The 27676-nt window shown below is 36.3% G+C and overlaps 3 protein-coding genes across 3 annotated transcripts; 2 read left to right on the forward strand and 1 right to left on the reverse strand.

The window, feature by feature from the left end:
- The first annotated feature begins 1193 nt into the window (after positions 1 to 1193).
- LOC106114698 (nuclear factor interleukin-3-regulated protein) lies at positions 1194 to 5412 on the forward strand. The gene is made up of 4 exons (XM_013308003.1): positions 1194 to 1311; positions 4129 to 4218; positions 4635 to 4795; positions 5197 to 5412. Exons 1-4 carry the CDS (start codon positions 1194 to 1196, stop codon positions 5410 to 5412), a joined length of 585 nt encoding a protein of 194 aa, XP_013163457.1.
- Positions 5413 to 7007: 1595 nt separating this feature from the next.
- Positions 7008 to 14954, reverse strand: LOC106115592 (serine protease 29-like). Its single transcript, NM_001311828.1, is given in 10 exon segments — positions 7008 to 7180; positions 7411 to 7575; positions 8431 to 8615; positions 9487 to 9725; positions 10219 to 10319; positions 10939 to 11017; positions 11585 to 11687; positions 12140 to 12256; positions 12910 to 12967; positions 14903 to 14954. Coding segments are annotated over 9 exon segments (1206 nt in total). The 5' UTR covers positions 14903 to 14954; the 3' UTR covers positions 7008 to 7021.
- Positions 14955 to 17208: 2254 nt separating this feature from the next.
- LOC106115566 (tryptase beta-2) lies at positions 17209 to 26846 on the forward strand. Its single transcript, XM_013308997.1, has 10 exons — positions 17209 to 17316; positions 19636 to 19781; positions 20509 to 20544; positions 21247 to 21358; positions 22115 to 22402; positions 23441 to 23558; positions 23912 to 24017; positions 24797 to 24984; positions 25472 to 25636; positions 26235 to 26846. Exons 1-10 carry the CDS (start codon positions 17312 to 17314, stop codon positions 26388 to 26390), a joined length of 1320 nt encoding a protein of 439 aa, XP_013164451.1. The 5' UTR covers positions 17209 to 17311; the 3' UTR covers positions 26391 to 26846.
- The last annotated feature ends 830 nt before the right edge of the window (positions 26847 to 27676 follow it).

A 27676-nucleotide genomic window follows, 5' to 3' on the forward strand; every position in this document is an offset into this window, starting at 1 on the left:
GGATGCACAGAAAGAAATATTTTCTCTTTCCATGGATCCTCTCATCCGGAAAGTCCACTTCCACTTCCCAACCCTTCCTCATAAGAAAAAGGATGGGAAGGGAAAGAGGACTAAATTAGGCCTCCGGGACGCACACTCATCACACGAAACGCGGAATTGCTTCCACTTGACGCCTGTCTTCTGTGTGGTCGTGGTATTTACTTAGTTAAATCTATGTGTCATTCCACACTGTGGTATATATCTGTACAAAATGTCATCCCGATCAATGCAGCCGTTCTGGAGATACCTTAAAACAAACATCCATCTAAACATTCGCATTTATAATATTAGTAAGGAGAGCTGTCGCCCGCGACACTGTCCGCGCGTAATACATAAAAACATATATGAAAAAGTTCAAAGAGATACCTTCTAATAAATATTCATCCATACATCCAAACATTGACGTTTTTTATATTAGTAAAACATTATGATAGATAAAATGTTTGACGTCTAATCGAAAATCAAATTATCAAATGTCATTTTGTACAGTAAAAGAAAAACAAATTATAACCTTAAAAATCTTCATCAAAGTTTGAGCAACACTGACCTGTGTCATAAGCGCGATACGACGGCATGGAAAACTCACAGGCGTGGCGTGCTCCGTCCAATCGTAGTGTAGAAAATTACCTAATAATTACCGCTCTAACCAATGGAAAAGCTGAGGAAAATTACATAAAATAGTACAGTACTTTTCTTTGTGGAATAATCGCGGTGTTACAGAACGCGCGGTCGCGTGCGCGCGCTTTTTGTTATCTGTACACACTATAATCGATGGCTGAAAAAAGAAATTAAATAAAAACTTTTTAATTACACTTAATGGCATTGCTAACAAAGAAAAGTCAATTTCTTTAACTAACCTAATTTTAAAAATAAAATTAAAAGCAAACGCGTGAACAGAACTTGTAAAACAAATTAAATTATCTTTCAAATAAAAATGGAATTATTTTAAGTGGCATAAAATAGTATAAACTATTATTTTAAAAAAATACGCTGTTGTTAATTGCAAGTCATTTGAACCTCTTTTTTAAATTTTAAATTTCAAAAATGTGTTTCTACATTTAAAAAATCATAAATAAACAAATAGTACTTAAAAACATTTATATTATGCATTTAGCAATTTAAATATTAATAAAGTGACAGATAAAAAAGGCGCAATGGATTCTAACGTTCCGTTATACGATTTGGAATCCATGTCATGCACGGCACAACATAGCAGTGCATTAGCAGCTCTTCGTCTACTTAGAAGTTACAACCACTTTCTAGTACCTCCAGGTAAGTATTTTTAACAGTATTAAGAAAATATATCAGAACACAAGATACGCCTTCATAGCGAAGTTATTCCAATTTACTTCTATTGATTTTGTATGCTAGAGGATATTTTATTTTGTTCCTTTTGCCCGTCGATTCCGTCCGTACGGTATTAAAAAACTTAATTAGTAGCTTATGCGTTTGACTATGTTCTACATCCATGCGAAATTTCAGCGAAATCTCAATAGTCGTTCTGGGGATATCTTCAAAAAAATTTTAACAGTGGTAGAGCCCGCTTTAACATCTCCGCACGAATTGTCCCGTCTCTCCCAGTGAAATACCACGACCACAAAGAAGACACGCGTTGAGTGGAAGCTATTCCGCGTAAAATCTGATGAGTGTGTGTCCCTAATTTAATCCTCTTTCCCTTCCCACCCTTTTTCATTTAGGAAAAGGACTGTTTTGTCGGCGTAGTCTACAAACTTACTTCTTCATACGTATTAAAAGATATTGTTAGTTTTAAGAAGGGGATAGTTGTTTGTTTTTAATTACTTTCATTTATTCGTTATTTCATTACATTTTAAGTCGTATTTAAAAAGAAGGAGTCTTGTTCTTGCTGTATTGATGAATTCATGTGGTCGCTTACTCGTTTGCCATCTTATTTAAAAAAAAAAACTTCACGCGTTCTTTTGCATGAGAACATTCTCTCTTAATATATCGATTGAATAGTTTAGATGGATGTTTGTTATATCTCCAGAACAGCTACACGGATCTCGCTGAAAGGTACACAGTCTGGCAGAACGCATAGACTACTATTTTTTATCATAACGTTGGATGGAGTTGCGTCCAAATGCTGGTAAAAATATATTTGAATAATAAACAATACAGTTAAATATTTGTCAAATACAAACCTCAATTAGTTAGTTTGCCCAACCGTTTAGTGGGTGTAGGGCCTAGGGCGCGTGGCAACGATCAAGGGGCGATCCATCCATATATTATTCATGTTTTACCCATTAGAGTAACCAAGAATTTTTCGATTAGGGTCCAGTATTTTTAAGGGTTATTTGGGTGAATTGGTTATCGCGAAAAAAAGTATGAAAAGAATCATCATAATTTAAGCCCTTCTAGAGGTTTAAACCGATTTCAAAACGGAGCAGGATCTCAATTCGTCTGTATTTTTTTGTTCGTCGATAGCTTCGCCTCTAGTGGTCAGATTTTTAATTATTTATTTAATTATTTTTTATTCGATATGTGCTGCGTGTCATTTGGTCCCATTGAAACATTAAAAACTATTTATTATATAATATATAAAAGAAAGTCGTGTCAGTTACACTATTTATAACTCAAGAACGGCTATACCGATACGCCTCAAAATTGTTGAGGAGGTAGCTTAGAGCATGGAGACGGACATAGGATACTAATTTTTTATTTTTTTTTATATATTCACGCGGATGGAGTCGCGGGCGACAGCTAGTAAATATATAACTTTAGAATACTTTCAAAACCTATCAAGTTTATATTTGTAAAAGTTTGATTATACAAACACCTGGTCGTGGGAGTTACCATGTGCTTGATCGACTACTCACCCCACAATGATAGTACGAAGGATAATGATGTACCATTGTGTAGTTCACGACCCCAATGTACACCTGCCTTAGTAAATCTTCGTCAAAATAAATATTTGAAAAAAAAAGACTCATTAAAAAACCTAATTTGGGATCGAAATTTGACTTATCAATATTTTTCTAGCCTACATCTATAGTGTGATAGATTGGATTTTCGATTTGCATATGTACATTTATCCGACGTTCTTACGGTGAAGGAAAACATCGTGATGCTGCACATATCTGAGAAGAAATTCAAATATATGTGTGAAGTCAACCCGCACTTGACCAGCGTGGTAGACTATGGCCTAATCACCCTTAACTTAGGGTAGGCTCCGAGCCCCACGGTGGGGACATATAGTGAGCTGATGATGATGAGGATTAGTGTTGTACTTAGCAGATTGCCATAGTGTCGGAGTGTACGCGCATTTTGAATAACTGTTAACTATCGAGAATCGATTTTGTAATAAAATTAATCCAACAAATGTGTACTATAATTCAGGTATTTTATATACTTTTTGAATTTATTGCAGTTATTTGACTATTTCAAGCACAATAATTTAAAAAAAAACTTTTTTTTACGTCAACACCAAATTTTTGTTTTAATATCTCATTTCTTTATGTTGTTATAAAGGATAAAGTAGGAATAGAAGGAAACAATTTTATTTATATTGTAATTCTAAATCAAAATTTTCGATTGCAAATTCTATGAGAACGGACATCGATAATATTAAGATATTTATCGATTTTACTCAACCCATATCTAGTGAATTGTCAAACTAATCTATCTTAAACAGATACACTATAAGGTCGGTGTTGTCAAGAAAACAAACGAAAAAAGATTTAATATTTCGTTCAGCTTTCTCTCTAAAAGTAAACATGTCAGCTTTCACGAAACTTTCTGACTCACACAGCCGTGTGGTCTGTCCTCGGCAGTTTTTTTTTATATCATAAGGTGGCAAACGAGCGAGAGGCCACATGACATCGCCGAAGCAAAGCAACCGTTGCCCATAGACATATGCAATTGCATGCGTTGCTTACCTTTAATCAAAGGAGGATAAAAATGCACAGAAAGATAAAATTTCATAATAAGAAAATGTGGGAAAGAAAAGGGGACTAAAATTAGGCCACCGTGGTAGTTGGAATTGCTTCAACTTGAGTCCTGTCTTCTGTATGGCGAGGCACAGAGTGCTACGTATGTTATTGACGTCTACCAATGTCTGTATCTTGTTTGCAGATGTCCATGGAGTTGTTCCACTACTAGCATCTCTGCCGCAGACTCCCTGTCTGCCGGCGTACTGTCAGCATCTACCAGTCAGAACACCGCGTATGTATTGCTAATATTGAGTCTATAAATGGATGTTTTTTTTTTTGTAATACTAATATTTCTTTTACCATTCCAACTAAGTTCTATGCTTGTGCTAGGATATGGTTTACGACAATAGTCGAATGTCGGGATTCGAAACCCCGACCTCGTGATCGGAAATCCGTACCCTTAACCATTAGGCTATTGACGCTTGAAATAGCGAAGAAATGACAGGTTTTACATCGTTCAGACTTAAAAGCGTTTGCGGGGAAAGGCGAAGCGATTCAATAACTTCAAAAATATATAGAACTGACAATTACTTTTGATAAGTCACATAATTGTCGCGTGTCAATTACGTAAATTAGGCAAATTAAAAAACGTCTCGTTTGTAATTTACCTAATTTCCCGATTTTCCAGTGACATGTTTACTTTTTTAGTTCTATCACCAGCAAGTTTGTCTGACGTCGAAATCAGAAGACGTGGTGAGAAGAGGCCTATTCCTGCGGAACTCAAAGATGAGAAATACTTCGAAAGAAGACGACGCAACAACCAAGCTGCGAAAAAATCGAGAGACGCTAGAAGAGTTAGGGAAGATCAGGTGAGATACAAGACAGGACTTTATTTTCCCTACTTATACGGCTTAAAAGTGTAAAGCTAGAAAGTCAGAGTGTCGGTGGCTTATGAGTTAAGCAAACTTGCAATCTGTAGGTCTTGGGTTCGAATCCCGTCATGTACCAATGTTTTTTCCATATGTACATTTATCTTACAATCTTACGGTGAAGGAAAACATCGTGATGCTGCACATATCTGTGAAAGTCAAAGATATGTATGAAGTGGCGCACTGGACTAGCATTCACTATGACCTAGTCCTAGCTAGACCTCGGCTCAAATCAGGGTCTTATTAAACATATTGGGGTGCCACAATCATTCAATTCCTCCAAAGCAATGCGCCGGGTGCCCTGAAGGCCTTACCTATTATTTCTTATCATTGTTTTACAGATAGCATGGCGTGCTTGCTACCTAGAACAAGAGAATGCATCTCTACGCGCGCACGTCGCCGCTCTCCGTCAGGAGGCGCTAGCGTTGCGCGCGCTTTTGTCACAACCTGCGCACGCGCATTGCGTACTGGACACCTCACCTCAAGAAACTCGTATTCATAGTCATTCGTGTACACTAGACTCACAGGGCGCACCTACTTCAACTACGGCTGATTAATTACATCTTAATACAATTAAATCTGGATTAGCGAGAATTAGTAAACAGGAAATCTCTAGAAAGGTTAACTTAGACAGCTTCAGAGTGAGACAAAAGTATGGAAAATACTTTTTTTAATGTCATAAGTTGGCAAACGAGCGAGCGGCCACCTGAAATAGCGAAGTGACCGTTGCCCATAGACATACGCAATTGCATATGCGTTGCCTACCTTTAATCGACGGACGAGAGGATGCACAGAAAGAAAAAAATTTCCCTTCCCATGTATCTCTCTTCCGGAAAGTTACTTCTACTTCCCATCCTTTCCTTATAAGAAAAAGGGTGGGAAGGGAAAGAGGACTAAATTAGGCCTCCGGGACGCAAACTCATCAGACGAAACGCGGAATTTCTTCCACTTGACGCCTGTCTTCTGTGTGGTCGTGGTATTTCACAGGGAGAGCCGGACCAATTCGTGCGAAGATGTTAAAGCGGGCTCTACCACTGTTAAAATTTGGGTTCCGTACCTCATAGGAAAAAAACGGAACTCTTATAGGATCACTTTGTTTTTTATTATGTCTAAGTGAACCTTAATATTTTTATGTGATTTAGAATGTTTTTAACATAAATGCACTACTTTCTAATTGTACAAGGTGACCACCGTGATCGTTATTTAACTAACAATGTGTTTCCGAGATCGAAATGCCCGTTTAAAGCGATGACGATATATTTTATACAAATATTTTGGTAAACTGATATATAAACAAGGCTAAACACGATGTGAGCTGAGGGCCGCGTCCGCGAAATAATACCAGTACCACTCATCCTGATGAAGGGCCCCCGATGGGCTCGAAACTAGTCGGTGCCGCCACCGGACGAATATAAGTGAGTGTTTAGCCGTGTTTATATTATATATCAGTTTAGTATGTCACACGAAAGTTTGAATAATTTAAATATTTTGGTCTCAGAAACTTAAACCGTTATCTTAAAATGTTATCAACACTACGACACTACTGTAAATTGAATTTGATTCTCGTTATTAACTGTTTTACGAGAAATTTTAGACACTATGAAAATATATAAAATAAATATGTTTGAAATGAACTGTGTTTTATTACATAAGTATGTTTGAACTTTTAAATACACTCTAAAGACTTAATTACTTCAGATTTATATATGTAACTAGCAGTTGCCCGCGACTCCGTCTGCGCGGTATTAAATGTGAGTAGCCTATGTGTTCTTCCAGAATCTATATATATAGCCGGTGTACTGGCGCAACACTAACCTTACTAAACTGTCAACATTTATGTCCCCTCACTAATCATTCTGACACTTGGTAACGAAAGCGCGTCATTCGCGACAAACGATTCTAATTAATAATGTCTAAAAAAAGTAAAAAAATAATATCATGAATAGCCTTGAAAGTAACAAAGTTCTCTTCTTTTAGAGTCCATGTTGGGATGGTAGATTCTAAATCAAACTTAAACTAAGATTAATTTCCAACCATTTCTTCCTAAAACCCAGAATTTATCACCTTTTAGAAGTCGACTATAAATACAAAATTGTATAAATAGAATTTGTAGTACGAAAAAAATAAAAAACTTTTATTTTATTTTTTTGTAAAAAAAATCTTTATTCAATGAGTATAGGTGTCCTGACCGAAGCCGAGTTCCGCCATCTTGGAATCAATCCAAGGCCGGAGCGCGCCAACATCGGCGTAAACAGCTGGCACCTCATCACCACAACCAAGACCCCACGCGACCATACCTGATGCGGTGTACCTACCAACCTGACCCTGGACACAAAAGTTCATCATCAGCTTAGACAGTCGCCACTAAGAGGCTCAGAGCCTACCTTAAGGTAAGAGTAACGAATACATCATCATTATCAAAGATTTTGCTTGCGTTGTGTAAGAAGGGCCTTAATCTATTATAGATGTTTATAGATAGTCAGAAATCAGATCTCGTTAGGGACTTTTTTTAGTAAAAATCTGGAAAAAAACAAAATTATTTTTTAAAACCTTACCTCCACAGGGCACATCAGAGGTGAACCACCGTCTCCAGTACACGTATCCTTGTTTAGTTCTCCTCCCGCGCACATAAACGAACTATGCAGTCTAAATAAAGGCCCTAATCTAGTCTTACGAAGTTCCCTTTGACATTTACTTCTGTCTATAACTGGGATTTCCACCTGAAAAATGTAACTGTTATCTTATCTTACTTATATTATAAATGTGAATGTTTGGATGGATGGATGTTTGAAGGTATCACAGGAACGGCTGAACGGATCGCGCTAAAATTTGTCATAGATATAGAACATAGTCTGGAAGAACACATAGCCTACTTATTAAGTTTCTTTTTAATTCCGCGCGGACGGAGTCGCAGGTGAAAGCTCCGATGGATAGACGGCGTTAATAAGGACGCAAAAATAGTGGGCATAGCAAACTGGAAGTCCGTGGCCAGAGATAGACCGAGGTGGAAAAAATTGCTGGACCAAGCCAAGGCCCACAAAGGGCTGTAGAGCTAGAAGAAGAAGAAGAAGGAGTCGCAGGTGATAACTAGATAGGTTCTATCATTAAGAGAATTTACTTGCAAACATACATACATACAAAACTTCCATATAGATTAAAAACATTTATTTCAGTTTGGTAAAAAAAAAACTACAAATCTGTTGCTTGTCACATGTGAAGTATCCAATAAAATTTTACATCTACCCTCTTCAATCTACCCTCAGTTTTAAAATACAGTCAACATTAAGTTTAATAAATATAATAGCTAGATTAAAACAAATTAAAACGTACTTAAGAATTAACTAAAAAATATATTAAAAACAGTCCCTTTATTCAGAAGAAACTGGCAGCGTATTACCTTTGAATAACTATTTCTTTGTCCTAAGTTGCTGCCAGCTCTTTATTCTCCTGTGATGTCGACTAACTTTTTTATATTTAAAAAGCCTTATAGAGCTAGGACCCCGTGGAGCAAGGGTCTCGGCACCAAATGGGACAATTTCCCATTTTTGTCCCATTCGAATGTTAAATGTACCCACCTTTTTAAGTACTGTTTGATAAGCGCCTGCTTTACCGAATTGTTTCTTTCCCCAGCCAGCAGAGAAACATCTGGTGCCGTCAACAACTCGCCTACCAGCGGGTGGCAGGCAAATAGGTTTCACATTTAGAACAAAATCTAAAGGCTTATCTAGTACTAAAAGGGCTACATCATTGAATAAGTTGGCTGTAAGAAAAAACAAAGTTTCTTTGATTTTCTATCAAGGGAGGATATGCTTATGGGAGTAAATTCAGTTTGATATATTCTGCGTGGTTAGACAAAATGCACTCGCTTCTAAGGGATTCCATAAGTAACTTCAAAATTGTGTGGAAACACGTGACTTATCGAAAGTTATGGTCAATTCTATACATTCTTAAAGTTCGTTATGGAATCGCTACGAAGCGAATGCATTTTGTCTAAACCACTGGTGTCTAAAAGTTTTTCTTTTGGTCGACTGAAATGCATCTTTTGATATTACTGACTAAATTCTATCTCAATTATTAGTTCAGATCTTTACGTCAGCGCTAAAATGGCGATAATCATATAGGCACAAAAAAAGAACAACTTATAGCCTGTCCAACTAAAAAGGTCAGTGACTAGAGGTCTGTAGAGGTCAGTGCACACATTTCTATATAAATTTATGCATTTTTTGCCTTTTTCAAGCGTTGCATTACAGATTTTTAATACTATAACAAATTATAACGAAAAAAAGAAAGCATTTACATCTTACTAATATTATAAATGCAAATGTTTGGATATTAGTTTGAATGTATCTCCAGAACGTTTGAACGGATCTTGATGAAATTTGGCATACATATAGAATATTGTTTAAAGAAAACATAGGCTACTAATTATGGTTTTTATGTCAGGTCATCGACAGGTAGTGTAGTGTAAGCATAAACGTAGTGTTGTTTGTCTCGAGCGAACACGTCATAAGTACATGCCGCAGTGAGGGGGCGTCAGTCGATGTTAGACCTTTGGACCGGTAGCACGTGTCGAACGAGACAAATATAACGCAACGAATGCTACAAGTAGGTTTCAGTTGAATGTTACTCACATCTCGTAGTATTAAAAAGTTCATGAACAATTACTCTCTCAACATTCCTGTCTTGATATGGTAGGACTTCGTCTTCAGACGTTGTATTCCATTCACCGGCACGAGCGCGAAGTTTTATATTCTTTTGGTAAACATTGTGTGCGGTAGTAATTACTACCCTAGGATGTATCACTGAGCCTCCGCAAGTGTATAGATACATCTTACTACCTTCAGGCTTTTCAGGATTCACAGGCACTACCCTATATAATAAATTAATTTACTAAACCGATATAAGAACGGGTAAACACTCACGTATATTCGTCCGGTGGTACCGACTAGTTTCGAGCCCATCGGAGGCCCTTTATCAAGATGAGTGGTACTGGTATGGGCCCCCGATGGGCTCGAAACTAGTCGGTGCCACCGGACGAATATACGTGAGTGTTTAGCCGTTTTTATATCAGTTTAGTATGTCTCACGAAAGTTTAAATAATTTAATATACTAAAATAAGTAATTTAATTATATACTCTTTTATAAGCTTTTGCTTTTGTATGCTTAATGGAGTTAATTTAGTTAGTCTCGCTAAAACTCGAAAACTGAACGGATTTATCTTATCTTGGTCTTGAAATGTTAGTGGAGGTCTAGGGAAGGTTAAAAAGGTGAGAAAAATTAACGGAAACTATTTAACATTCCACGCGGACAGATTCCCGGGCGATGGCTAGTTAATTAAAAATATATGTTGAATATTCACTTACTTGAGTACAGCAACTATCCAAGGGAACTCGGCAAATTCAGTCCGATCACTATTCGAACGGATCTGTGTGTCATCGCCGTTACGCCAACCGCATCCAGTTTTCTATAAAATTATTTTTTTGTTAAGTCCGAACCCAGTAATTGATAGATTGAGTAAAGTCGGGGCAAACAGCTAGTTCCGCGCGCATTAAAAAAAAACTTAATTAGCAATCTATGTGTTTTACCAGACTATGCTTTTCATTAAGATCCGTCAACCGTCCTAAAGATACCTCATAGTGTACGTGTAGGCCTAATTTAGTCCTCTTTCCCTTCCCACCCTTTTTCTTATAAGGAAAGGATGGGAAGTACAAGTGGACTTTCCGGAAAAGAAGATATTTTCTTTCTGGGCATCCTCTCCGTTGATTGTAGGCAACGCATATGTAATTGCGTATGTCTATAGGCAATGGTCACTTCGCTATTTCAGCGATTTCAGGTGGCTCGCTCGTTTGCCTCCCTATTATATAAAAAAACCTCATAACAAACATCCCTCCATCCATCTAAACTTTCACATTTATATTAGTAAGAAGTAAGATTTGTCTGTCTGTTCGCATGTCTGCGTGTGTTTCGCGTAAACTCCGAAACCGCTAGACCGATTTTGTCCGGGCTTTTAATAGTAAGTAGCTGAAGTATGAGAAAGTAACAAAGGTTATTTTTACTTGACAATTATTTATAAATATAATTACCACATCAGTTTCAACTCCGGTCAATATGTCATTAACATCACAACAAATTTCATCAGATCGAATACAAAGGCCTCTATCACTGAAACATAAATGAGTTACATAGAAGACTTAACCGACCCATGTGAACGCAAACTACCACGACGCTGTTTGCCTTCAAGAGATTTAGAGGGTCTAAGTGACCCAAGTTCAACAGTGGTAGAGCCCGCTTTAACGTGTTCGCACAAATTAACCCGGTTCGCCCGGTGATATACCACGACCACACAGAAGACAGGCGTGAAGTGGAAGTAATTCCGCATTTCGTCTGATGAGTGTGCGTCCCGGATGCCTAATTTAGTCCTCTTTCCCTTCCCATCCTTTTCTTATAAAGAAAAGGATGTGAAGTGGAAGTGGACCGGATGAGAGGATGCATAGGAAGGGAAGACATTTTCTTTCTGTGCATCCTCTCCTCTGTTGATTAAAGGTAGGCAACGCATTCTATTGCGTATGTCTATGGGCTGTCACTTCGCTATTTCAGCGATGTCAGGTGGCCGCTCGCTTGTTTGCCACCTTATGATATAAAAAAAAATAGGCACAAAATATTACGTCGTATAGCGAGTCCATTTATGTCAGAGTTTGATTGTGCATAGTTTCTGTAGCTTATTCTTACCTTTTCCTTAGCGGTGAGAGTCTTTTCTTGCAACCCGAAGGTATGGTGCACCTACCTGCTTTGCCATCAGCCGTGTCGCAATGGGATATGCTTGTCATTAGAACTGAAATTAAAAAGAAAATAATAATAGCCTATGTATTCTTTCAGACTATATTGTACATGCATCCATCACAACATTCGCATTTATAATATTAGTAATTTTAGACATTATTAGTTAGCTTTGGCGCGAATGACGTGCTTTCGTTACAAAGTCAAGTGTCAGATTAGTGAGGGGACATAAACGTTGACATTTTAATAAGGCTAGTGTTGCGACACACCGGCACACTATCGGATTTTATTCCTAACAGTAAGAAGTAAGATTAGGAAAATCCTATCTGCGAATTCTTTTATATTTTTTTAACAGAAGGGGGCAAAGGAGCAGCGGGAACACCGAGGTGTTCAACGACGCCCATGGACATCAGCAATACCAGAGGAACGGCAGATGCGTTGCCGGCTTTGAGGTGGTGATAAGCTCGCTTCTTGAAGGACCTTCTTATATTATTATTCTCAACATACCATCTTCTTCTTTTTGAATTGGACTTGGTACAGTTGTAGATGGAGGACCAGATATGTTGGTTGTTGGTGCTGTTCCGAATATCTGTTGAAGTAGGGTTGCTAGATCCTCGTCCGTATCTGCAATATTAACAAGTTAAACACCAAAGTTAATCATCAGCTCTATAGGTCCCTACTGAGAGTGTCGGAGCTGGCCAAGTGCGTCACTTCACACATATCTTTGACATTTGAAGCGTCAAGAGCCTAATGGTTAAGGGTGCGGATTTCCGATCACGAGGTCGAGGGTTCAAATCCCGCCTTTCGACTATTGTAAAACATATCCTAGCTCAAGCCTAGAGCTTAGTTGGAATGGTACAAGAAATAATAGTAAATTCACGAAAATCTGCTAATATTTAAAAAAAAGATACGTGCAGCATCACGATGTTTTCTTTTACAGTAAGAATGTCGGATAAATGTATTTATGTTTGGTAAAACATATTGGTACATATCAGGATTCGAAACCAGGACCTTCAGATTACAAGTGCTTAACTCCTGGGCCACTGATGCTGTAGGAAAGTTGTGTGAAAGAAGTTATGCATAAGATTAGGTGGCAAACGAGCATCACTATAGGTCCCCACTGAGGGTCTAACCTACCCTAAGTTAGGACAAGGTCATAGTGAATGCTGGCCCAGTGTCCCACTTCAGACATTATATTTAACATTCACAGATATGTGCAGGTTTAATTTAAGTAAGTGACCAAATTTAATTAAATTGCTTAGTAAAGAATTAAGTACCTTTTACTTGTGCTTGACATAGGCCAAATAAGAAGATAAGAAATGCAACATTGGCCATCTGTAAAAAGAAAATATAAAATAATTATAAAAAAAAATAATAAGCGTATGTGTTCTTCCAGACTATGTTCTACATCTATGACAATTCAGCGAGATCCGTACAGCTGTTCAGGAGATACCTTCTAACAAACATCCATCTAAACATTCGCATTTATAATATTAGTAAAGTCGTTGATACAATGGAAATTACATACAAACTGAAATACGCGCATAAAACCCCTATTATTCATTTGGTCAAAAAACCCATAGTTTCATTTCTCTGTGATTACACACAGTACTGCACGTAATAAATGCTAGCTGTCGCCCGCAACTCCGTCCGCGCGGAATTTAAAAAACCTAATAAGTAGTCTATGTGTTCTTCCAGACTATGTTCTATATGTATGACAAATTTTATAGAAATCCGTTGAGCCGTTCTTGAGATACATTCAAACAAACATCCATCTAAACATTCGCATTTATAATATACTAGCTGTCAGCCGTGACTCCGTCCGCGTGCAATAAAAAAAAACTTAGTAGTCTATGTGTTCTTCCCGACTATGTTCTATATGTATGACAAATTTTATAGAAATCCGTTGAGCCGTTCTTGAGATACATTCAAACAAACATCCATCTAAACATTCGCATTTATAATATACTAGCTGTCAGCCGTGACTCCGTCCGCGTGCAATAAAAAAAAACTTAGTAGTCTATGTGTTCTTCCAGACTATGTTCTATATGTATGACAAATTTTATAGAAAACCGTTGAGCCGTTCTTGAGATACATTCAAACAAACATCCATCTAAACATTCGCATTTATAATATACTAGCTGTCAGCCGTGACTCCGTCCGCGTGCAATAAAAAAAAACTTAGTAGTCTGTGTCCTTCCAGACTATGTTCTATATGTATGACAAATTTCATAGAAAACCGTTGAGCCGTTCTAGAGATAACTTCAAACAAACATCACAAATATTCGTATTAATAATATTATTAAGAATAAAGATTTTCCTTGTAGCATTATTATTGGAATTTCCTGTAAATTCTGGTGAATAATTTATCATATTACTAATATTATAAATGCGAATGTTTGGATGGATATTTGTTTCAATGTATCTCTAGAACGGCTCAAAGGATTTCTATAAAATTTGTCATACATATAGAGTATACTCTGGAAGAACACATAGGCTACTTATTAGATTTTTAATTCCGCGCGGACGGAGTCACGGGCGACAGCTATCAAATATGGGGTAAAATCTTTTTAATACGACTCAATGTATTATAAATAACAAGCTCTTGTCCGCGAATTTGTCTTTGGTAAATTAAAAAAATAACATAACTCTATGCGCTATTCCAGACAGTAATCTACGTCTGTGGTAAACATTCAGATTCGTTTAGCACTTTTGTAGTTTCCTACTGTGTTAGTAAACTTTTGCATTTATAATATTAATAAAATAATAATATATTAAAACACTTAATTAAAAAGACTCAGAAACCCACAATAATACGAAGCAAGTGACACTTTACTCGTAAAATTCGGATCATTCCAGGCTCCAATGGGCCCTTTGGTCCAACTAGCTAACGACCGTGATTCCATACGCGCAATTAAAAAAAGTAATCTGTGTCCTTCCAGACTATTTTCTATATGTATACCAAATTTCATCGAGATTTAACAGTCTTGGAGATACATTTAAAAATCCATCTAAACATTCGCTATGGTAAGATAAGATTAATTTAAAATTAGTATGAAATTTTTGCTTCACTTCCGATAGGGGACGCTGCTTTAAAAAAACAAACATTGTCGATGATAGATACAAAGGAAAATGACAGAATTATTCCTCCTACACACTGGCCATAAGGAAATACATAAAAAAAACACATAACAACTATAAGACGCTTATCAAATAGTCTAATAGAAAACAACAAAAAAGAAACACGAAATAATAATTAAAAATAAAAACCTTTAAACAGTATCCTATAAATAAATCACTATTCAAAACAAATGAATTTAAATTGTTCTTAAAACATTATTCCAAATTTAAAACGAGACAACTTCTTCCATGAAAATAATATCGAGACTGATTTAATTATTTCTGCCGTAGTGATGTAGACGCGATTCACTAACGCCAACTGTTTCAATGAAACCGGTTTCGAGCGTTATTTTTATACGACACTAGTTTACGTCAGTGACTACGGCCACACGGTAGAAACAAATAAGTAACTTAATTAGTAAGCCTATGTGTTCCAGACTATTTTCTACATGTATGCCAAATTTCAGTTCAAAATTTGGCATACATGTATATATATAAAAGAAAGTCGTGTCGGTTACACTATTTATAAACTCAAGAACGGCTTTACCGATATGCCTGAAAATTGGTGAGGAGGTAGCTTAGAGCAAGGAGACGGACATAGGATACTATAATATTTATTCATATTTTTTTCGAATTTATACCTTGAAGAGCTGCTTTTTATTTAACTTATCTATATATTAAGCTTTTTTATATATCCACGGGGACGGAGTCGCGGGCGACAGCTAGTTTATAATATTAGTAAGATTAATTCAATTATTAACATCCATCCATCCATCCGTCGATCTAAACATTCGAATTTATAATATTAACTAGCAGACGACCGCTACTCCGTCCGTGCTGAATTAAAAAAAAACCTTATTAAGAAGTTTACGTGTTCTATTTAAATTAATTGATTAATTACTTACTATAATAATTAATTTAAATCGATAAACACTGCGGTACATCACTATGAATACATTTCTGCATAAAGTGTCATAACGGAATTTTGCTAAGGTTATGGGTCACGAATATAAAGATAATAATTATAATACTAACAAAATTTCGCAATAAATTAATTAGGAACGACTGAATTCACGTATGACGGCATCAACTTGTTACGGACCCGTCGAAGGTAGATCTGGCCCGAAACTATACGATGACGTCATTCGGTCGGGTCCGAAACTAGTCGGTGCCGTCGCCAGACGATACGTCAGTTTAGTTGTTCCTTATTAATTTATTATAATATCTCACGATAACATTTAAATATTTCGCAATTAATATTAATATTATAACACCGATTGTAGACACTGAGACAGTTTTTACGTTGTCTATAGAAATTCTAGAAGCCTCGGCCGTCAAAAGGTTAAGCAATTAAATATTCAATATGGAATTTATATACATACGTACATTTTGTAGTCATTTTTAAGATAAATAGCATATGTTTTTATGTTAAGTACTAAGCCGCTTACGATTCCGTCCGCGCGGAATTAAAATAAAAACTATTGGTCGCAACATAATGTTATATAGCCTAAAGCCTTCCTCAATAAATGGACTATCCAACTAAAAAGAAATTTTTCAAATCGGCATAGTACTTCCTGAGATTAGCGGGTACAAACAAACAAACTCTTCCGTTTTTAATATTAAATATAGATTTTACAATATTAATTTAATCAGATTTGGTTTGTAATAATATTTGTTAAATATATGTACTATGTTTTTCCCGGTGGTAAAACTTGACGATAAGATTTATAAAACCCGCTACACACGTACGGTTTAAGTTGATGTCAAAGAAATATAGCAGCGTGTCCGTTCATTTGAATATTTGTATAGAAAATATATCGTAATGTGCCTTGCTAAAATTATTAAAAAAATAGTTGTGTTCTTCCAGACTATGTTCTACATCTATGCTAAGTTTCAGCGACATCCATTCAGTCATATGGGAAAAAGGCCTGCTTTTAGGGGTTTCCCGGCAATTATTCCAATTTTTCTCTTTAAAACTTTCCCTTGACCTCCACGAACATTTTAATATCAAGATAAGATAAATCCGTTCAGCCGTTCTGGAGTCTTAGCGAGACTTTTAAATATACATATAATATGCCTTACTATAATTTCTATTAATACTAGCTTACGCCCGCGACTCTGTACCTTTAGACCAGTCTTTCCCAAAGTGTGCGATAACGTCCCCTTGTGGGCGCTGCAGGTCTCAAGTTGCGGATTATAGTAAAAGTTTCCTTTACAATTCTCCGTTAATATACATATATAGGTCACAATAATTAATTTAATTTGAAGTTATAGTGGTTTTTAAATATGTGAAAATATGGGGTCGCTAAAAAAATATTTATTCTCAAAGTGGGCAGTAGACAAAATTAGTTTGGGAACCACTGGTTTAGACAAACATCTAAACATTCGCATTTATATTATTAATATTATAGGTACGTGTATGTTGGATTTAATATATGTAGTTTTTATAAATGTCAGATGTCGGCAGTTTTCCTGTTAAGTTAGTCAGTTGGCGCGTCCTCGTCGACCTGGGACGTCGTTTCGCGCCTAAAGTTAATCTGTGACAGTTGTCAAAGAAAAATGAGGTAAATATTTTTTTTTTATTTCATGGCTGTATCTTTGTGTGCCAGTGTCGAATGCTTTTATTTTTGATAAACAAGTTTTTAATATTAATAAAATTCGTTTTGTATTTAAAATAATTTAATGCAGTTGTATATATATATAAATTTTATTTGTACTTATTAAATCTTACTTATATTATAAATGCGAATGTTTAGTTGGATGTTTGTTAGATATCTCCAAAACGGCTGCATGGATTTCGATGAAATTTGTCATACATATAGAACATAGTCTGGAAGAACACATAGGCTACTAATTATGTTTTTTTATTTGTTGTTTAAAATTTGACAACTTAACTTACCCACATTAATTTTAACTGTGTCATATTAAATGATTATCTGACCGCGAATTTCCTCACAAACGGGTACAAAATTTTATTTCACGTATTGCCATTATCTGCAGATTAAAATTTTTATGTATGTACAGTCACGGAAATCCGAGGTGTTCGTTCGTTTGTAACAAGGGGAGTGTTCGGAACAGTTGTTTAGAACGATTTCTGCAGTCGAGTTCTATCATCGGACGACAAAACTGCCAGGTACCAGCCACACTAATTGGATGGCAGGCATTCCACAGCGGTGCGAGTCTCAGCGGTATTACCAAACCAAAACTACTTAGGGTCCTTCAAAAATGGATCATATAATTTTCTCAAATGACGACATATTATGAGGCAGTTGATTGAGCAAACGTGATAATAGTAAAGAGCAATTACTCGTGTACGTGTACATTAATAAGATACGTCCCATTCTTTACTCTTTGTGCGTTATCTTCTCAATGCGTACGTAACGTTCAAATGACTATTCTAAGGTTGAACACCGACAGTTTCCCTGATTGTACATATAGAAACACTAAGTTCATTCATCTGTAGATAGATTATAAAATAGGATATATTATAAAAAGCAAACAATGGTATAGCCGACAATAACATATTTTGTACGAATTGTCCAGTTCGCTGCAATACAATGACCACACAGAAGACACGCCTCAAGTGGTAGCTATTCCAACTACACTCTGATGAGTGTGCGTCCCAGAGGACTTATTTTAGTCCTCTTTCCATTCTTACCTTTTCTTATACGGAATAGATGTGAAAGGGAATTGTATTTAAAGAAAGACTGGACGTTTTAGACAGGGTAATATTATCTTTCCGTGCGTATCTCCGTCGATTAAAGGTATGTGTAGGTCTATAGTTAGCTGTGAGTTCGCTAATTCGCGCGAATGTGTCCCCATGCTCGTTTGCCACTTTATAATATTAAAAATGAATAAAACAATTCAAGAATGTCGTATTTATTGTAAGCTAAATATGATAACTTATTGGCCTTATTTTATCTTAGTTTGTGAAATACCAAGTGCAGGCAGAATTAATGTTATATTTTTATCTTATAACTAGCTGTCGCCCGTGACTCCATTGGCAACGAATTAAGAAAAAAACTTAATTAGTAGTCTATGTGTTCTTCCAGACTATGTTCTACATCTATGCCATAATTCATTGTGATCCGTTGAGCTCTTCCGGAGATACCTTCCAACAAACATTCACATTTATAATATTAGTAAAATTAAAATGCGAATGTATGGATGGATATATAATATACAATACTAGCTGTGACCCGCGACTCCGTCCGCGTGTTTGTCTAAAAAATAAAATAAAAAATTTAGGGGTGGACTACCCTTAACATTTAGTGGGAATAAAATAGGTGTTGGCCGATTCTCAGACGTACTCAATTTTTCAGCTCAGCCGTTTCGGAGGAGTATGGGAACGAAAATTGTGACACGAGAATTTTATATATAAGACTAGCGGACCCGACAGACGTTGTTCTGTCTACACGTCTTTAATTTGAATAAATAAATATGACGTTAATATTTGATGAAAATTGTGAATCTAAACCATTCCCAGATCCCCTTGAACACACACAAAAAAATTCATCAAAATCGGTCCAATCGTTTGAGAGAAGTTCAGTGCCATACACACTCACAGAAGAATTATATATATAAAGATTTCTCGTGTCACAATTTTCGTTCCCATACTCCTCCGAAACGGCTTGACCGATTCTCATGAAATTTTGTAAGCATATTAAGTAGGTCTGAGAATCGGTCAACATCTATTTTTAATCCCGCGCGGACGGAGTCGCGGGCGACAGCTAGTAATGTCTAAAAATACATATACAATCAAATATTTCCTCTTAATATAATAACGATGGTGTCTGTCGTGAATATGTTAAGCCCAATAAGCAATTAGATGTACTCACTTTAGATTTTAAATTGATAAATAACTCGGTATCATTTTTTGTCAGATTTAACTGTTTACTCGTGGCGCTAGTGTCGCTTTTCTGTCTCACTGCGGGCCAGTCCAGCGATGACGACGCTATGGCGACTATACTGGAGAACGAAGCTGGTGATGGCTACGTGAACCTCGATCCTGATCTAAGCGAAACTAATAGTGAGTTATAACTCTATTTATTCATTATCAGCTCACTATACATCCGCACTGAGGGGCTTGGAGCCTACCCTAAGTTAAGGGTGAGTAGGCCATAGTCAACCACGCTGGCCAAGTGCGGGTTGGTTGACTTCACACATATGTATAATATTATATCTTCTTCTCAGATATGTGCAGCATCACGATGTTTTCCTTCGCCTTAAGAACGTCGGATAAATGTACATATGTAAATCGAAAAACACATTGGTACATGACGCGATAGGAACCCAGAACCTGCAGATTACAAGTCAAGTGTTTAAACCCCTGAGCCACTGACGCCTTATATTACACTCTATTACAAAAACCTATAGCAATCAGGTGAAGAATAAGAATCGATTCATACCTCATTCATCAAAATCTGTTCAGTCATTTAGGCTGTAGACCGTCAACAACAGCAATAGTTTTCAGATATATTAGAGGCTCTGACGTTCGCGCGAGTCGCTATGCAATGTTAGGTGTGGTGTGTAATAAGATGGGGGGGAGGGTATTGCGCAGCGCGAACATGACCATGAGCCATAAACATATTTGAAAAGAACTGTACTTCATAGAAGCCAAGTGGTGTCTATTACTGTTTCTGTTTATCAAATAGAAAGAAAGGGATGACAATATGTGAGAATTACAAGTTTTGCGATTGTAGTTTCTTACTTATATTTCTTGTGTAAAGTAAACTAAATTAAACTATTATTTCTAGGAGTTGCAGCGAAATCCGGTACAGACGAGCCTCAAGGTAAATTTACTATAACAAATAGATTATTGCTCGCGACTTTGTCAGCTAGGTATTAATAAAAATTGCCAAGGTGACACCCGTATACATCAGTCACCTTAAGGTCCCTTTTTTCTATATTTTTATAAGGACTTTAGTTCAAATAAACATGACAGTTACAACATAAAAACAATAATTAAAACAAAGGAAAATATTTAAAAATTTCTTACATATACCAAAGCCTTTAGGACCTTGCTGCGTACTTCATCTAGATCCGTGTATATAAAATCCGAACAGGCCCTTAACAAGGTCGTTCAAACCCTTAGTAGGGTTTCTTTAAACTAGCAATTGCCCGCGATTTCGTTGGCGTAGAATAAAAAAAAACTAGTAATCAAATTCTATGTCACCCGGTGCTAGTGTAGCTTCCCAATATTGACAGAATTTTTTAAATCGATCCAGTAATTTCGGACCTGATATCCTCTTTATAATCTTACTAATAAGGGAATGTTTGGATGGATGGATGGATGGATGGATGGATAGATGGATGTTTGTTATATATTTGGGCTGCATTGATGCTAAAATTTGGCTTAGATGTAGAACATAGTCAGGAAGAGGACATAGGTAACTAATTAAGTGTTTAATTCCGCGCCAACTGAGTCGAGTGACTGCTATAATAGTATCTATAAAACTAAATATTAACTAACGAATTATTGTTTTTTTTTCAAGTCGAGTCTTGCACAACAAAGGAAGGACAACCAGGCATCTGTGTGAAGTATTATCTCTGCGATCAGGACTCTAAGACTATTATAGAAGATGGATATACCATAATAGACGTCAGGTACGTTAGCATTACATGCATACACTGATACTCCTTTTACGTTCCACTATCAATTACACTTCCGTACTAATGACATCGTCAAATTGATGTCCGTATTATTGACATAATCAAATTGTAAAGTGAATTGCACTTCCACGACCTTATTTAACAGAAGCTTGTTGTATTTTAAGTGTAGGGACATATTATGATCAGCTCACTGTTAGTCCCGAATGAGGGTTTCGGAGCCAACTCTAAGTTATGTGACTAGGTCATAGTGAATGCTGGTCCAGTGCGTCACTTCACATATATCTTTGACATTTCTTCACAAATATGTAAATGTTTTCTTTCAAAGTTTTTACAAACATTAAATGTCTTATTTATATTTATATTAACAACCCAAAAAATAAGTTTCAAGCTTTTTCAATACTTTCATAGGAATTTCCACCCCTACTTTCAACCCTTTGTAATCTTTATTTCGCGTTAAATAGTATTCTTATGTCCTTTCTCAGGCTGTAGACTAACTGTGTATAAAATTTCATTTAAAACGGTTCAGTAGTATTGATGTGAAAGCGAGACAGAGTTACTATCGCATTTATAATATTAGTAATGCCTAGCAGTCATGACTCCATCCGCGCGGAAATAAAAAAAAACCTGTGTGTTCTTACAGATGTATCCATTAAGCCGTTCTGTGGATACATTGAAACAATCATCCATCTAAACATTCGCATTTATTAGTAAGATGTAAGAATTTTAATCAACTAATTGTTTTTATTTCAGGATAAGTGGAGCATGTGCTAAATTTTTAGATGTCTGTTGCCAACGTAATCAAGTTACCGATGACCAAAAGAAAACCACAACTGTTGTAACTCCCCTTGCCACATCAACAGACGACAAAGCTAGCTCTAACATAAACGAACCTTTGTTCGAGAAGAAAACAAAAGTCGGCAAATGTGGGATAAGTAATCCGGGTATAAATATATTTGGTGATAGTCCCAGGATGTTGTCACCTGATGACAAAGTATACGCCGATTTTGGTGAATATCCCTGGATGGTTGCAATACTTAGGTAAGTAACATTGTTTTTGAATATTAGGGAACACACCCATACTACGTGACCTATTTTTTTTAAGTTTTTTGATGCATACTTTAATTACTAGTGAATAATGTATTATGAAAAAGAACAACTAAAGACTACGTCAGAAAAACCTGAGCCACCTCACCCCCCGCTCCTATGACTGACCGTAGTATTTTAAAGACCCCGTTAACCCCCCCCCCTCTCCCTAAACGGGTCACGTAGTATGGGTACGTTCCCTTATTATAGTATGTCTATTTATGATAGATTAGTTTGACAACTGACGCCTATAAATAATCGAATTAATTTTGTATGAAAATTAATGTTGTACTTAATAGATGTTATAGTGTCGGAGTGTACGTCCATTACGAACTATGAACTATCGAGAATCGGTCTTGTAATATAAATCAAAGAAATAAATACTATAATTCTGATATTTTATTACTTTATGTATATATTACAGATATTTTTGTCTACGTCTCGCGGAATTAACTAAAGAGACATGAAAATATCTCTTTTCGTTTGTCAACGTGTTAATTTGTGGTCCAATATTGTATTTTTATGTTTAGTTTTTAAGAATAAAGTGATAGTTAAAATATAATCTTACTAAATAACTAACCACTACAAAATAAATGAATTAATGAATACCTATAACTATATATTAAAACTAAACCAAACTAATTTAAAAAATCGACCCCAAATCGCTGCGGTCGCACGGTACGGTTCCCAAGAGGCTGGCGGTATTTCCCCGTTGGAAGGCCAGGCTCAACCTTTGCCCGAAATGCGTCAGCCTTCGGATCCCCTGAGGCGTCGATGATAATAAAGTTGGCACAAAAAGAAATTCTATGAGAACAACCATCGAAAATCGAAAATTTTCATAACCGATTTTACTTAACCCATCTCCTACACTTCGCTATTTCAGCGATTTTAGATGGCCGGTCGCTCGTAACTACCTTATGATATAAAAAGACGGATAAGGAGGAGACACAAATCTACATTTTCTTGAAAGTAATCTTAATATATTTGTTATAGACGTAATGTAGACGAAGAAAAATGGAATTCAAACAACTACAAAGGTGGTGGCACTCTCATACATCCATCTGTCGTATTGACAGTGGCTCATAAAATTGCTGGATTGAGACCAGAGGAAGTAAGTACAATATATAGTCTATTAAAGACTAACTTTTGCCTATGACTTCACCTAAAAAAAACCTTAATAAATAGCCTATGTATTCTTCCACACTTTGTTCTACATGTGCCAAATTTTATCAAGATCCGTTGAGTTTTTCTGGAGATATCTTCAAACAAACATCCATCTAAACATTCGCATTTATAATATTAGTAAGATTTATTAGATTGACAATTCACGAGATATGAAGAACATGGGCTACATGTTACATTCTCTTTGATGGGCTACTAGGTAAGTTTTTTAATTCTGCGCGGTCGGAGTCGCTGGCGACAGCTAATTTACTATATTAATATGATTCGTCTAATTTAACGCAGTTAAAAATCCGAGCTGGTGATTGGGACACGAACACACAAGACGAAGAGTACGGACACCAAGAAGTAAATGTGAAAAAAATTGTAGTTCATGAGAATTTTTTCAGTGGTAAGAATCTTCGTAATTAAACTATAGAGCACGAAATACTGTATACGTTTTTTCAAATATCTTGATGGCTCAAGGTTATCTACCAGAGCGGCCAAGATGTTTGATTTTTCTTATAAATATGGGATGTATAAAAGTTGTTCAAGAAATTCCTCCACCCATTGTCTCAACCGGGTAGCTATTTTTTTAAAGTTTTGTACTATACTAGCGGTTGCCCGGGACTCGATACGTGCGAAATTATGTATGCCAAATTTCATCTAGATCCCTGCAGCCGTTCTGGAGATACCTTCTAACAAACACCCACCTAAACATTCTCACCTATATATATAAAAGAAAGTCGTGTTAGTTACACTATTTATAACTCAAGAACGGCTTTACCTATATGCCTGAAAATTGGTGAGGAAGTAGCTTAGAGCCAGGAGAAGGACATAGGATACTATTTATTCATTTTTTATATATCCACGCGGACGGAGTCGCAGGCGACAGCTAGTTTATAATATAAGTGAGATATAAAATGTGTTTGTTTAAATTTAATAAAGTAATCATTCAGAAAATCCAAATGTAATACATCAACCGTGTGTTTCTGAGCTCCAAATCTCCGTATAAAATACACTGTTATCCTTGTTATGTCAAAATAATGACAGGGATGAAGATAACTATTATTTACAGTGCGCAGTTACAGCTCGAACCTATCAAAGCGCAAATAGTCTCTAGTGTTCGGGAACTTTTATACAGAGATTTTGGTCTCAAAAACTAAGGGGAAATCTTTGTCTTTGTTACAGTGAGCTTATACAATGATATCGCCCTGTTGTTTTTGGAAACACCTGTGGTAATGGATAGTCAGTACCCTAACATTGCGTTGGGATGCTTGGACAGAAGACCACCACCTATCAACACAACTTGCTTCAGTATGGGCTGGGGAGCTGATAACTTTAATAACAAGAACGTATATGCATCTGTGCTAAAGAAGGTTAGCATATGACCACTCATCATGCATCATCAGCTCACTATACGACCCCACTGAGGGGCTCAGAGCCTACTATAAGTTGAGTGACTAGGTCTTAGTCAATGCTGGTCTATTGCGTCACTAAATGTGCAGCATTACGATATTTTCCTTAACCGTAAAATCATAAATTAATGTACATATGGAACATTTGTACATGACGTAATTCGAACCCAGGACGTGCAGATTTTAATTCAAGTGCACAACCTCTGAGCCCCCAACCCTCTGCTTTTCTTAACCGTAATATAACTTATATAAATATAGTATTTTTTAAATATCTTGGCGAATGCATACGAACATGACATCATCACGAGGGATTGGAGAGGAGAGCACTGCAGTGCACAAATGCCATTAAGCTGTCAAGACTCTGTTTCTCTCTCTCTCTCAAGGTGCCTCTCCATTTAATGGAGGTTGCTCGTTGTCATGACTGAAAAGACATATCTTGTGTTGACAGGTGAAGCTTCAAGTCTTAGACCATATGATTTGCGAATCATTGCTAAAGAAGACACGTCTTGGCCCACTTTTCAAACTGCACGAGTCCTTTATTTGTGCCGGAGGTGAACAAGGCTTAGACACATGCAAGGGTGACGGAGGATCTTCACTCGTGTGTCCAATTAAAGTAAGTTATCGGAGTTAAAGGCAATTAAATATAAAGTTACACATTTAAAAATGACGATATGTACTCATCAACTAGTACTTTTAAAATGTAAATCTAAAATGTTCATCGTTTCTTTGACTGTACATCAATCATCGTGTTTTCCACCATATCGTTCTTTTCGTTCCAGTAACGCTGATAATCATGTGACACAAATGAATCCTGTTTTACGCAATCCATCCTTTTCTTTTGCTTCATTCTTCCTTTCCCTTTCTTGTCCTACCCCTACTAGTTAGTACCCGGACCAATTAAGGAATTTTGATATATTTTGTTAATTCTACTAGCAGTAGTGACAATTAAATGTTACATTATCCAGCCTCACAGCCCCATTGAGATTACCAACAAGTTGTCGATTCGTCGTCCACCTTAAAAGGATAGAGAAGAGGACAATAAGATAATTCCCCGTTCCAGAAGAATAGGATAGAAAAAAACTAGAATTTAGCCTCCACTTCATCAGATGAAACGCGAAATAACTTTTTCTTTATGCCTATCTTCTGTGCACATTCATGCTATTATGTTTCTGAGGTATTCCACTATTAAACAGTAATCTTTTTTTCCACAGAATACTTACGTTGTCTACGGCATGGTCTCGTGGGGCATGTCTTGCGGTGTCAAGGGTGTCCCTGGCGTGTATGTAAATGTTCCCTCATTCTACGATTGGGTGAACAAACAAATTGCAGCAGAGGGTTATGATACCAAAACCTATGTATTAACGTAGACTTAGTTGTTATTACCTGACAAAAAACAGTACACAAACAAAATCTGATCCTTTGATAATATGTCAAACTTTACTCTGTGTTCTGACCGGCGATACGATGTAATGTAACATGTTACACGGTGAGCAATCACGTAATAAATGTTGCCGCTCGAATGTTACATTTTATAATATTACACTTCATTATTCGTAACATCATTCAGTATACAGCTTAACAATAACTTATTAGAGCCTTAGTCAATATCAAAATAGTGTGACAAAATCGTATAAACCGACAGTTATCCAATCCTGTAATAAGTACTACTTTAATATAACAGACAATGTGGAATTTTGCGATAAATTGTAACATAATTCTTGTCCTTTTAAGCTGTTAAGAAATTTCATTTTCTTTCGATTAATTATAGTCCATATTCTTTAGTTTATTTCAAATGACTATCAGTCAGAAGTGATTTTTATTCTCACATTGTATATTTATTTGAATAAATGCAATATGTTAAATAAAACATGTTTTTTTTCTATTTGTACCTTCCTAGCTGTCGCCTGTGACTCGCAGCGCGGAATTAAAACTAATAGTAGACTATGTGTAACTCTTCAAGGCATAAATTCGGACAACATATGAATAAATAGTATACTATGACCGTCTCCTGGCTCTAAGCTACCTCCTCAACAATTTTCAGGCATATCGGTAAAGCCGTTCTTGAGTTATAAATAGTGTAACTAACACCACTTTCATTTATATATATAGAACTATATTTAAATTTTAGTGTCTGTGTGCAATATTATTACAAATTTTCATATTTCGTGCAAGCCATGACATCATTTATGAAAAAATACAATAATTTTTGTCTCTCTGCAAGTCCGTGTTTGTTGCGAGTAATCTACGAAACGGGTGAACCGATTTTGACCAAAGATAAGAATATACTTGATGTGTGCGAGTAGAGTTGCCAAGTCGCCGGACATACCATCCAGTTTGGCCGGACTTTTGGGTAGAAAGGCCGGACTCACATTCTACCAGCCACTTTCGTTTGCGAAATGTAAATAGCGTAAGAAAAGCCAGACAACTCGGACACTGCTTATTTTGTCAGGACATGTAATCAGATAGACTACCTATGTCCGGCTTTATCCGGACGCCTAGCAACGATATGCGGGAGTAACAAGAAGATTTTTTTTCATATATTCATATTTCAAGTTATATTTAGTACCTACTAACGTATCTATGACATTTAAAAAAACAATTTTTTTCCTCTTAATTTAAGTAGGTTTAAATTCCAAATCAAATCTTGTTTTAT

Source organism: Papilio xuthus, unplaced genomic scaffold (assembly GCF_000836235.2).
Source record: "Papilio xuthus unplaced genomic scaffold, Pxut_1.1 DF829660.1, whole genome shotgun sequence".
Lineage (NCBI taxonomy): Eukaryota > Metazoa > Arthropoda > Insecta > Lepidoptera > Papilionidae > Papilio > Papilio xuthus.

Bases quoted from the DNA above. Each gene is read 5' to 3' on its own strand.
- LOC106115566 (XM_013308997.1), top strand. The intron at 22,403-23,440 runs GTAAGTAACATT...TATTTGTTATAG, and splicing joins TGGATGGTTGCAATACTTAG to ACGTAATGTAGACGAAGAAA. The intron at 24,018-24,796 runs GTAAGAATCTTC...TCTTTGTTACAG, and splicing joins TCATGAGAATTTTTTCAGTG to TGAGCTTATACAATGATATC.
- LOC106114698 (XM_013308003.1), top strand. From the start codon at position 1,194: ATGGATTCTAACGTTCCGTTATACGATTTGGAATCCATGTCATGCACG. The intron at 1,312-4,128 runs GTAAGTATTTTT...TCTTGTTTGCAG, and splicing joins CCACTTTCTAGTACCTCCAG to ATGTCCATGGAGTTGTTCCA. The intron at 4,796-5,196 runs GTGAGATACAAG...ATTGTTTTACAG, and splicing joins GAAGAGTTAGGGAAGATCAG to ATAGCATGGCGTGCTTGCTA.